This window comes from Hemitrygon akajei, chromosome 6 (genome assembly GCF_048418815.1).
Source record: "Hemitrygon akajei chromosome 6, sHemAka1.3, whole genome shotgun sequence".
In the NCBI taxonomy this organism is placed as follows: domain Eukaryota; kingdom Metazoa; phylum Chordata; class Chondrichthyes; order Myliobatiformes; family Dasyatidae; genus Hemitrygon; species Hemitrygon akajei.
In genome coordinates, this window is record NC_133129.1 from 92,282,294 (window position 1) to 92,295,628 (window position 13,335).

General features: G+C 46.1%; 1 protein-coding gene across 1 annotated transcript in view; it reads right to left on the reverse strand.

Moving 5' to 3' along the window:
* The window catches only part of slc12a9 (solute carrier family 12 member 9), a 118,683-nt gene extending 110,444 nt beyond the window's left edge, over positions 1 to 8,239 (reverse strand). Inside the window, exon 1 of the mRNA XM_073048856.1 lies at positions 7,764 to 8,239. Coding sequence (XP_072904957.1) covers positions 7,764 to 7,977 — 214 coding nt within the window. The 5' untranslated portion in view covers positions 7,978 to 8,239. The remainder of the gene's footprint in view (positions 1 to 7,763) is intronic.
* Between the last annotated feature and the right edge of the window lie 5,096 nt (positions 8,240 to 13,335).

The following is a 13,335-nucleotide window of genomic DNA, read 5'->3' on the forward strand; positions in this document are numbered from 1 at the left end:
AGCTATACCCATTCAAGGGGAAGGCTTTGGGAGTAAACCAAGGAAAAAAAATCTGGAGCTGGAGTCAATAATGACTGACAACTCCTGCATCACCACTAGCACCAAACTGTACAAGTCTCTGCCGTTCCTTTGGGTTCATCAGCTGCGTGGAGAGGGGGCGCTTCCCGCATGGGCAACAGCTCGCTCTCCATATTGTACTGCCCTATAGAGTTTGCAGAGATTCAACATGACATCCAAAACTTTGACAAACTTCTATAGATGTGTAGTGGACAGTGTATTGACCAACTGCATCACACCAGTGCCCTTGAATGGAAAATCCTACAAAACAGAGTGGATAAGGCCAAAGCCATCACAGGTAAAGCACTCCCCCACCACTGAGCACATCTGCATGGAGTGATGGGGCAGAAGCCATCATCAGGGACCCCACCATCCTGCTCATGCTCTCTTCTCGCTGCTACCATCAAGGTGGTATAGGAGCCTCAGGACTCACTCCACCATCACTTATCTCCTTCCGCCTGTCGAATGGTTGCTTTTCTCACTTTGATGGCTAGAACATCTATTTTGTTGAATTGGAAGGAAATTAATCCTCCCATGGTATTTCATTGGCTTTCTCAAACTATGTTATATCTAAATTTAGAAAAAATTAGAAGTGCTGTATTTGATACTTCTATTAAATTTGAAAAGATATGGAGACCATTTATTCAATATTTTCATATGATGTAATGGCCCTGTGCCAGGCTTATTGGTTTTTTCAGCTTTAATCGTATGTATGTTGAGAGGATCGGAGTTGACGACATTGATGTTTATGTATGCTTGTGAGATACTATGAACAGCCCTTTTTTTTCTCTTTTTTTTAGTTTTTTCTTCCTTTTTTGTTTTTTTTTCTTAGATATTAGATTAGTAGATTAGTTAACTTTCATATATAGATTTATTTTTTTTTCTCTTTTTTTTATATTATATATTATGGAATATCTAGACTTACCTTGTTCATATATACACTATATGGTTTATGTTGGGGAAAGCTTACTTATACTGTATTCATTGTTTATGTATTCCTTCATGTGTAATGGGAGTTTATATGTTTGTAATCCATTATTAATATTTTAATTGTATTTTGTTCATAATATTTTTAATACTAATAAAAAGATTAAAAGAGGACTCACTCCACCAGGTTCAGTTATTACCCCTCAATCATCAGACTCTTGAACCAAAGGGGATATCTTCACTTAGCCCATCATTGAAATGTTCCCACAACCCGTGGACTCACTTTGAAAGATCCTTCATCTCATATCCTTGATATTTACTGCTATTATTATTTTGTATTTGCACAGATTGCTGCCTTTTGCACTCCGGTTGAACGCCCAAGTTGGTACGGCCTTTCATTGATTCTGTTATGGTTATTCTATTATAGACTTAGTGAGTATGCCCACAAGAAAATGAATCAGGTGACACAGGTACTTCAATAATAAATTTGTTTTGAACATTGTGTCTCGAATGTAGGACAACATCTATGGTCAACCCTGATCAACGGAAGGCTTTACACATACTTGGAGAATCACTTTTTCTTGGAACTTGTATAAATATTGTGGCAGAAAGCATGAAACTGTACTGCTAGGTTCGAGGTTACACTTCTGTAGCCATACACTGCATCCTACGGACTGACGATGGAGTAATGGCATGGCGTAACAATGGAGGAACAAGCCCAATGCAAGTCAGAAGTCAGCGTGGAGGTCCAATTGATAAATGGTGTGCGGGAGGTGAAGACACAACCAGGCAATGAAGGCATTTACTGCTTTGTGGGACTCCAGTGCAGCAACAAATTGCCCCATCAACAACTGATGTTGCACAGCAAGATCCCACAATTGACACCAAATGCATCCATTCGCCCGGGAGGGAAGCAGATCACACCACGGACAAGTGACAACTGGGGCACTGGCCGGTGACAGCAGGTTGCCCGAGTCCTCCGTCCTGTGCCAGTTTTTCAAGTGGTCCCCTGGGGTAACCCATCTTCAAAGATCCTTCCTCTCCCAGGCATGAGGTCCTCAGAGGTTCTGTTGGCGTTTCTGTAGCTCTGGGTTTTTTTTTAAATGTAATGCGGTTGCTAGCCCTGTGCTCAACCCTCCTCCTTTCACAGAAGGGTTGGGACCGTCCATGGCGGCGTTAACAAGGTACTCAGTGCAGAGTTCAACCCAGACCAGAACACAGACTCTCCCACCACCACCAACTTACAAGGTTCACACAGCAGCGGTGGCTCACTGTAGTGAACAGGAGTAGCAGGGCAGCAAAGGAGCACAGGAGTGTGTGGTGGGCTGGGAGGGGATGGGGGTGGGAGGTCAGACTGAAAGGGGGAAAACTTTGACTGGGAAAGGTAGAGAGCAGGAGGAGCCAGTGGAGGAGAAGAACGTAATGAGGAATCTTCCGACTCCCAACTATTTCCGTTGTTGCAGTGTATCAGGGCTTCTATCACTGGGGCAGTCTGAGCCAGATGGAGGAGGGCGTGCAGGGCCAGGTGGACAGTACTGGAATGCACGTGTATGAAGGAGGGTGGAACGGCAGCACAATCATTTCACAGTGCCAGTGATCACCGATCAGGGTCGATTCCCACCTCTGTCTGAATGTTCTCCTCCCCAGTGGATATCCTCCAAGCGCTCTGGTTTCCTCCCACATTCCAAAGATGAACAGGTTAGGGTTAGTAAACAGTGGGCACCGGACGAGTGGCTGCCCCCCCTCCCCCAAACACAATCCTCGGTCCATGTTGGTCATCAACAAAAAACATCACATTTCACTGTATGTTTCAATGTCAGCATCATGTGCTGCATGATGTGGTCACGGTCTTTCCATGTCCATGATTGTTCTTGGAGAACTTTTCTACAGAAGTGATTTGCCATTTCCTTCTTCAGGGCAGTGTCTTCACAAGATGGGTGACACCAGCCATTATCAATGCACTTCAGAGACTGTCAGCCTGGCATCAGTGGTCACATAACCAGGACCCATGATCACGTGATCTGCACCGGCTGCTCATTCGACCATCCACCACCTGATCCCACATCTTCACGTGACCCTGATTTGGCAGAGGGGACCTAAGCAGGTGCTACACCTTGTCCAAGGGTGACCTGTAAGTCAGTGGTGGGAAGGAGTTCTTTACACCTCCTTTGATAGAGACGCATCTCCACTCTGCCACCCATGTTTCGTTCGACATGCATAGGACAAGTAAGGCAAATCTTCTGAAAGCCTGGCAGACCGTGAATCAGGAGAAGGTTTAAAGTCACAGCTTGAAACTCAATGGGACTTCAGGGCTGCAATCACCAGGCCAGTCCCAAGCAAACCGATAAAGGGCGAGTTTGCTAAAGGGCAACCAGGGTGGATCAATGTCAAAGGGCCTCACAGCCCTTTTGGGGGGGGGGGGTAAACACACGTTACCCCAATCCAGCATGCCCACCATTCTGAAGGAGCATGATCTGAGTGGACAGAGGGAATTTAGATAACACATCTACTGTAGCACATTAGAACTAATCTGATTAAAAATAAAACTAGGAGCATAATGCTCCCCACCACAGACAACAATGGAGACGATTGTCCACTGCAAAGTGTTTACACACTCAGTGGCCACTTTATTAGGTACACCTGCTTATTAATGCAGGTATCTAATGAGCCAATCGTGTGACAGCTACTCAATGTATAAAAGCATGCAGACACGGTCAAGAGGATCAGTTGTTGTTCAGACCAAACATCAGAATGGGGGAGAACTGTGATCTAAATGACTTTGACTGTGAATGATTGTTGGTGCCAGGTGGGGTGGTTTGAGTATCTCAGAAACCGCTGACCTCTTGGGATTTTCTCGAGTTTACAGGATGGTGCAAGAAACACAAAAACATCCAGTGAACGGCAGTTCCATGTGCGAAGATGCCTTGTTAATGAGAGATCAGAGGAGAACGCCCAGACTGGTTCAAACTGACAGGATGCCGACAGTAACTCAGATAACCTTGTGTTACAACAGTGGTGTGCAGAAGAGCATCTGTGAACACGCAACACGTCAAACCTTGAAGTGGATGGCTACAGCAGCAGGAGACCATGCTGGGTTCCACTCTTATACCTGATGAAGTGGCCACTGAGCACACGTCATCAAATGTTACCCCAGGGTTTGTTTTCTTGCAGGCATTCATGGTAGAACAACAGAAATACAACAAAATCAATGAAAAACTACACTCAAAGACTGACATATGTGCAAAGGACACACTGTGCAAGTACAAAAAACAATCAACCAAATAATAACAGATCTGTAAATAAGTAATACTGAGAACACGAGTGTAGAGACCTTGAAAGTGAGTCTATAAGCTGAGAAATCAACACCGTTTGTTCATTATTTACCCTGTTGTATGGCATGGGCAATCATGCTTTAGCCATAATCATGATTGATCTGGGCAACTCCCCCCCCCCCCCCCCCCCCCACAGAAGTGGTTTGTCATTGCCTACAAGATGGGTGACCCCAGCCATTATCAATACTCTTCAGAGACTGTTTGCTTTGCATCAGTGGTCGAATACCCAGGACTTGTGATCTGCACCAGCCACTCATACGACCATCCACCACCTGCTCCCATGGATTCACATGACCCTGATTGTGAGAGGGGGTGGGGGGGGGGGAAGAAGAGAGTCTAAGCAGGTGCAATACCTTGCCAGAGGGTGTCCTGTAGGCTAGTGAAGGGAAGGAGTGGCCTACACCTCCTTTGGTAGAGAACCCATCAACATTGAACTGGGTGAAATAATCTGCAGGGGGAGAGCCGGCACGGATTGATGGGCTGAATGAATGGGGAAGATGGAACCCATTGTCTGCAGGGGGAGAGCCGGCACGGATTGATGGGCTGAATGAATGGGGAAGATGGAACCCATTGTCTGCAGGGGGAGAGCCGGCACGGATTGATGGGCTGAATGAATGGGGAAGATGGAACCCATTGTCTGCAGGGGGAGAGCCGGCACGGATTGATGGGCTGAATGAATGGGGAAGATGGAACCCATTGTCTGCAGGCTGAAGGCCTACCCTGGGGTTAATGAACTGTGTACGCACATGGGTGACAGGGAGGAATGAGGCTTGTTTATCCCTGCTTTGTTTTGTTGCTTGTCATGTTGTTAGCACTGGAAAAAAAAACACACACACACACATGCACAATGCTGGAGGAACTCAGGTCAGACAGCATCTATGGAGAGGAATGAGTCGAGAACCCCTATCAGTCCTTGTTTATTGAGATACAACAAGGAATTGGTTCTTCGAGCAGTGTTGGCCAGCAATCTCCCAATTTAAACCTAGTCTAATTGAGAGAGAATTTACAATGAGCAATTAACCTACTGATTGGTGCACCTTTGCACCTGGAGGAAAACCATGTGGTCATGGGGAGAATGTACAAACTCCTTACAGGAAATTGAACCCGGGTCATCGGTACTGTAAAGCGTTGTGCGAACCACTACAAAATGCCATCTGTCTCTTCCCCTTCCATGGATGTTTCCTGACCTGCTGAGTTCCTCCAGCATTTTTCCAGCATCTGCAGAATCTCGTGTTTATGTTGACACCGGAACACGTTCCGACTCCAGGCACAGCCCAAGGTGTGTCGGTTAACACAAACAACACATTTCACTGCCTGCTGTGATGTACCTTGAACTCTGAATAGCCCCATGCTAGAAAGACAGGTTATTTCAAAACTGCCACTCAGCTTCGGACAGAACTTACTTTAAGGATTGACTTTTAAAGGATGAAGGGTGTAGTCCATTGCTGCAAGTGTGTCTGTTTTGCAAACAAGCTGAGAGCCACAGGGCACAAAGTCCTAATTATAATTCACCTAAACTTCTCCAGACAGAGCCTGTTATCCCAGAGAAGGTGTGCGGCATTGAATTAACAGGAATCCAGAAGGTTAATTTGCAATACTGGAGAGAGTTAACCATTCCAACAAACAGAACTAGACCAAAGTTAGAAATGGCAATTAGATTGATATTTAAGAAATAGAACACAGTACAGGCCATTCAGCCCACAATTTTAAACTGACCTTTCAACCTACTCTAAGATCAATCTAACCTTTCCCTCCATTTTTCTATCATCTATATGCCTATCTAAGAGAGTCTCTTAAGTGTCCCTGATGCAACTGCCTCGACCACCACCACATTGTGTTCCATACACAAGACCATAAGACACAGGAGCAGAATTAGGCCATTTGGGCCATCGAGTCTGTACTGCCATTCATTCATGGCTGATTTATTATCCCTCTCAACCCCATTCGCCTGCCTTCTTCCCATAACCGTTGAAGTCCTGACTAATCAAGAATCTATCAGTCTCTGCTTTAAGTATACCCAATGGCCTGATCTCAACAACCACACGGCAATGAATTCCACAGATTCACTGCCCTCCAGCGAAAATGACCTCAGGCTCATGCGTTGTGTTAAATAAACTTATCTCTGACATCCCCCTTATACTTCCAGCCAATCACCTTAAAATTATGTGCTCTTGTAGAGAGGGAATTGGCAAGGTATAAAGAGAAGCTATTATTGTTTCAGTGGGAGTCTAAAGGTTTGAAAAATGAGGGCCAGTTATTTCGGCAACTTAAAAAAAACACTCTGGTTAGGCCATTTCTGGAGTATTGAGTACAGTTCTGGTCACCCCACTATAGGAGGGATGTTGAGGTTTTGGAGAGGGTGCAGAAGAGGGTTAACCAGGATGCCGCCTGGTTTAGAGGGCGTGTGCTATCATGAGAGGTTGGAGAAACCCAGGTTGTTTTCTCAGGAGCGGCTGAGGGGAGATCTGATGGAGGTTTGTAAGATTATGAGAGGCACAGATAGAGTGGACAAGGAGTATCTGTTTCCCAGGGTTGAAATGTCTAACACCGGAGGGCAAGCATTGAAGAAAAGAGGGGGATGTGAGGGGTAATTTTTTTTTACTCCGAGAGTGGTGAATGCCTGGAATGCACTGCCTGGTATGGTGGTAGAGGCAAATACATTAGAGGCTTTTCACGTTTGGACAGGCACGTGGATATGAGGAGGATGGACATTGTGTAGGTAGGAGGGATTAGTTCTGATTTTATTTTAGCTGGTTTGCAGACCGGAAGGACCTTTCTCCTGTTCTATGTTGACACACACATTGCTGGAGGAACTCGGCAAGTCGGGCAGCTTCTATGGAAGAGAAGGAAGAGTCGACATTTCGGGCCCAGACGCTTCTTTGGAAGAGTGGGTGACAAATAGCAGAGGCCGGTCGGTGCAAGGAATACATTCGTTCTGAAAACTGCATGGAGTGTTTAGTTTTAATGGCATATGGGGCAAAGTTTGACCACAGCCCAGTCATCCCCTCGCTGGAAGGCTGAGAAGTGGCAGGGTTGAGCAAGTATCGCTAAACATCGAGGTGCTCGTGCACTTACGCCAAGCAGACAGGTCACACAGAAACCATTCTTTTAACACGGCTCTCCGGTGCATAAACAGATGCACCAAATTGCTTTAAAAAAATCTTAAACCCACGAGAACTGCCGGCCGAGAAACCAATCCGTCGGCTGAAGCTGGATTTAAGGTGGGGGGGGGGGGGGGTGGACTGAGGCGCAGAGAGGTCACAGGGCAAATCGCACTCCAATGTCATTCGCAAATAAAATCTACAACATGTCAACAATGGGTTTTAAACTTAATACAAATTAAACAGCTGCGATTGTTTAATATACGTTTTAAAATGGAAGGTATTTTAGCTAGCGGAGGGGGGGTGGGCTTGGAAACGAGGGTATTTTTTTTAATTGAGAGCTTACCAACTCGCATGAAGATCACGATGCTGAACATAGACAGGACGGTGGGCACCACGACCCCGAAAAAGGTCGACAGCTTCCGGCTGTCGTCGGGCTGCGAGCCGCTGCCGCAGATGGAAACCTCCTCGGTCGGGAGAGCGGCGCAACTCTCGGCGAACCCCCCGCCCGCCACATTGTACAGGCGGTAGTTGAGGAGAGGGGAGGTCTCGCTGGACATGGCAAACACTGGGGGCCGTCTGTTGCGGTGAACGAGACACCCATTCAGCGGGAGCGAGCCGATGGAAAGCCGACTGCTCCTCGGGAGCGATTAACAGCGAACTTGTGCCAATTTCAGAGGTGCCCCAGTTGAATATAATGAGTTGGCGGCGTTGCTACCGACACATGTTTCCTCCTAACGACTTGTACCCAACATCCGCAAGCATCTCTGCAATTCTAGCATCATTAGACGGTGCCCATGTGACCGCAAGCCGCCGCTGGTTGGTCCTCCACTAATTCCTCCTCCCATCCTATTTGTGCAACCAGCTCCAATATATCAACTCCCCGCTGTCATCGGAATCGACATAGAAGCGTTCATTGTCAGGGAGGGGAAACGCCCTTTTACAAACCCAAAACACCGCCCCCTTTTACTTCCCTGCCCACCGACTCCCGATTATGCCAATAATATTCCTGTTAAATTATTCATAACGCGTTAGATCTGTGGGAGGAGAAACACTAAGCATTACTGGAAGGAAACAGTACACTTACAACCAATAGCCGCTTTTTTTTTTTAGGGACCTCCTGTACCTAATAAAGTGGCCACTGAGTGTATGTTCATGGTCTTCCACTTCGAGGTTCAACATGCTGTACGTTCACAGATGCTCTTCTCCACACCACTGTTGTAACGTGTGGTTACTTGAGTTAGTCACCTTCCTGTCAGCTTGAACTAGCCTGGCCATTCTCCTCTGACCTCTCTGATTAACAAGGTGTTTGCACCCACAGAACTGCCGCACACCTGATTTGTTTTGTTTGTTTTTCACACCATTCTCTGTAACCCCTAGAGCAGGAGTTTCCAACCTGGGGTCCACAGATCCCTTGGTTAATGGTAGGGGTCCGTGGCATAAAAAAGGTTGGGAACCCCTGGTCTAGAGACTGCTGTCTGTGCATGAAAATCCCAGGAGATCAGCAGTCTCAGAGATAGATAGATAGATAGATACTTTATTCATCCCCATGGGGAAATTCAACTTTTTTCCAATGTCCCATACACTTGTTGTAGCAAAACTAATTACATACAATACTTAACTCAGTAAAAAAAATATGATATGCATCTAAATCACTATCTCAAAAAGCATTAATAATAGCTTTTAAAAAAGTTCTTAAGTCCTGGCGGTAGAATTGTAAAGCCTAATGGCATTGGGGAGTATTGACCTCTTCATCCTGTCTGAGGAGCATTGCATCGATAGTAACCTGTCGCTGAAACTGCTTCTCTGTCTCTGGATGGTGCTATGTAGAGGATGTTCAGAGTTATCCATAATTGACCGTAGCCTACTCAGCGCCCTTCGCTCAGCTACCGATGTTAAACTCTCCAGTACTTTGCCCACAACAGAGCCCGCCTTCCTTACCAGCTTATTAAGACGTGAGGCGTCCCTCTTCTTAATGCTTCCTCCCCAACACGCCACCACAAAGAAGAGGGCGCTCTCCACAACTGACCTATAGAACATCTTCAGCATCTCACTACAGACATTGAATGACGCCAACCTTCTAAGGAAGTACAGTCGACTCTGTGCCTTCCTGCACAAGGCATCTGTGTTGGCAGTCCAGTCTAGCTTTTCGTCTAACTGTACTCCCAGATACTTGTAGGTCTTAACCTGCTCCACACATTCTCCATTAATGATCACTGGCTCCATATGAGGCCTAGATCTCCTAAAGTCCACCACCATCTCCTTGGTCTTGGTGATATTGAGACGCAGGTAGTTTGAGTTGCACCATATCACAAAGTCCTGTATCAGTTTCCTATACTCCTCCTCCTGTCCATTCCTGACACACCCCACTATGGCCGTGTCATCAGCGAACTTCTGCACATGGCAGGACTCCGAGTTATATTGGAAGTCTGATGTGTACAGGGTGAACAGGACTGGAGAGAGTACGGTTCCCTGCAGCGCTCCTGTGCTGCTGACCACCGTGTCAGACCTACAGTCTCCCAACCGCACATACTGAGGTCTATCTGTCAAGTAGACCCCCATCTGGCACATTTAATCATTCCATAGTCAAAAACACTTTGATCACATTTCTTCCCCATTCTGATGTATGGTCTCAAGTCAAGTTACTTTTATTGTCATTTCGACCATAACTGCTGGTACAGTACATAGTAAAAATGAGACAACGTTTTTCAGGACCATGGTGTTACATGACACAGTACAAAAACTAGACTGAACTACGTAAAAAACACAGAAAAAAAGAAAAAAAAAACTAGACTATAGACCTACCCAGGACTGCATAAAGTGCACAAAACAGTGCAGGCATTACAATAAATAATAAACAGGACAATAGGGCAAGGTGTCAGGCCGGGCACTGGGTACTGAGGAGTCTGATAGCTTGGGGGAAGAAACTGTTACATAGTCTGGTTGTGAGAGCCCGAATGCTTCGGTGTCTTTTCCCAGACGGCAGGAGGAAGAAGAGTTTGTATGAGGGGTGTGTGGGGTCTTTCATAATGCTGTTTGCTTTGCGGAGGGAGCGTGTAGTGTAAATGTCCGTGATGGCGGTAAGAGAGACCCCAATGATCCAAGATGGTGCAATTTCTGAACCAGGCAGTGATGCAGCTGCTCAGGATGCTCTCAATACAACCCCTGTAGAATATGATGAGGATGCAGGGTGAGAGATGGACTTTCCTCAGCCTTCGCAGAAAGTAGAGATGCTGCTGGGCTTTCTTTGCTATGGAGCTGGTGTTGGGGGACCAGGTGAGATTCTCCGTCAGGTGAACATCAAGAAATTTGGTCTGAACAACAACTGAACCTCTTGACCCTGTCTGCATGCTTTTGTGCATTGAGTTGCTGCCACGTGATTGGCTGGTTAGATATTTGCATTAATGAGCCAGTGTGCAGGTATACCTAATAAAGTGGCCTCTGTGTGTATTTTGCAGGTGACGCACCCCACAACAACTTGTGCTGGTGGAGGGAATGAGGATTTAGATCGCTGGTGAAATGAGTCGCTTTGTCCTGGATGTTGTCGAGCTTCTTCAGATTTGGTGAAGCTGCACTCATCAAGGCAGACAGAGATTTGAGAGCAAGCTGGATATGCATATCGAAGTTCAGAGGAAACTTATTATCAAAGCACCTATGTACTACCTTGGGATTCATTTTGCCTCAGACATTCACAGTAGAACAAAGAAATACAATAGGATCAGTGGACAACTACACACAAAGACTGACAAACATCCAATGTGCAAAAGAAGACGACCTGTGCAAATACAAACAGACAGACATACTTTATTGATCCCGAGGGAAACTGGGTTTCGTTACAGCCACACCAACAAAGAATAGCCTAGAGATATAGCAATATAAAACCATAAATAATTAAATAATAATATTAATCATGCCAAGTGGAAATAAGTCCAGGACCAGCCTATTGGCTCAGGGTGTCTGACACTCCGAGGGAGGAGTTGTAAAGTTTGATGCCCACAGGTAGGAATGACTTCTTATGACGCTCAGGGTTACATCTCGGTGGAATGAGTCTCTGGCTGAATGTACTCCTGTGCCTAACCAGTACATTATGGAGTGGATGGGAGTCATTGTCCAAGATGGCATGCAACTTGGACAGCATCCTCTTTTCAGACACCACCGTCAGAGAGTCCAGTTCCACCCCCACAACATCACTGGCCTTCTGAATGAATTTGTTGATTCTGTTGGTGTCTGCTACCCTCAGCCTGCTGCCCCAGCACACAACAGCAAACACGATAGCACTGGCCACCACAGCCTCGTAGAACCTCCTTAGCATCGTCCGGCAGATGTTAAAGGACCTCAGTCTCCTCAGGAAATAGAGATGATACAATACAATAAATAAACTGAGAGGTAGAGAGAGAAACAGATAGATAGGAAAATAGATAAAGAGAAATAAAGAAAGAAACCTGAGAAAGCATTGTAGAGTCCTTGAAAGTGACTCCATAGGTTGTGGAATCAGTTGAGTGTTGAGGTTATTCACACAGGTTCAGGAGCCTGATGGTTGAAGGGTATTGACTGTTCCTGAACCTGGTGGTGTGGGACCCAAGGCTCCTGTACCTTCTTCCTGATGGCAGCAGCAAGAAGAGAACACAGCCTGGATATGGATATGAGGGAAATGGAAAAGATGAGCTGGTCTGTTGAGGTGAAGAAAGAATGGTGGAGTCTGACTTTTAGAACGTAGAAAGATACAGCACCGGAACAGGCCATTCAGCCCACAATAATCCCTCCTACCTACCTCGTGTCCATATCTCTCCATCTCCCTTACATACATGTGCCTATCCAAACATCTTTTAAGAGCCTCTAATGTATTTGCCTCTATTACCATACTAGGCAGTACAATCCAGGCGTCCATGACTCTCTGACTTAAAACACACTTACCCCTCATATCCCCTCTGAACCTACCCCTTCTCAACTTCAATGCAAGCCTCCTGGTATTGGACATTTCTACCCTGGGAAACAGATACTCTCTGTCCACTCTATCTGTGCACCTCATAATCTTATAAGCCTCTAACAGATCTCCCCTCAGCCTCCGGTGTTCCAGTGAAAACAACCCAAGTTTATCCAGCCTCTCGTGATAGCACATGCCCTGTAAACCAGGCAGCATCCTGGTAAACCTCTTCAGCACCCTCTCCAAAGCCTCTACATCCTTCTTGTAGAAGAAGGCTTGGAGTGTAAAGGGTCAGTTGGACCAAATGGACTGCATCACTGCTGTGCTGAGTTCCAGCAAAATGATTTGCTGCAAAGCAATTGAGAAATCCAAAAGGCTGCAAGAGGGACTATAATAATACAAGTTGCATTGCATGCATTGTTCCTGACAAGTCAGTGATTGGCTCCCCTTTCCTGCAAATAGTTGCCCCCCCCCCACCCAATACCTCTGTTGCTTGTACAAGATACAGAGTCAAGCACAACCTTAAAAACCCGCAGAGCTCCTCAAGATTTCCAGCATCTGCAGAACCTCTTGCTTTTCCTTACCAGCAGAGCAGTCCCAAGGGGATAAATGGCTTACTGACTTGTACGTGGGGGGCTTGCATTTGTATAGCGCCTTTAATGTGATAAAGGTGCATTGCAGGAGTAAGGTGTACAATGGTGACTGAGAGTTAGTTCAGAAGCTGGTTTTAATTAGACAATATCGTAGGGGGTTCCCAACCTTTTTTATGCCATAGACCAATACCCATTAAGCAAGGGGTCCATGACCCCAGGTTGGAAACCCCTGGCATAAGACAGAGGAGCAGAATTAGGCCATCCACCTGTTAAAGCTGCAGGCAAATTCCACTCTGTCAAGGTTGTCAGGGAGGCTGGAATTGACGTGCCAATACCATTCTCTTGAAGCACCTCATGACAGGATCATAAAACATAGGCATGGAATTGAGCCATTTGGCCCA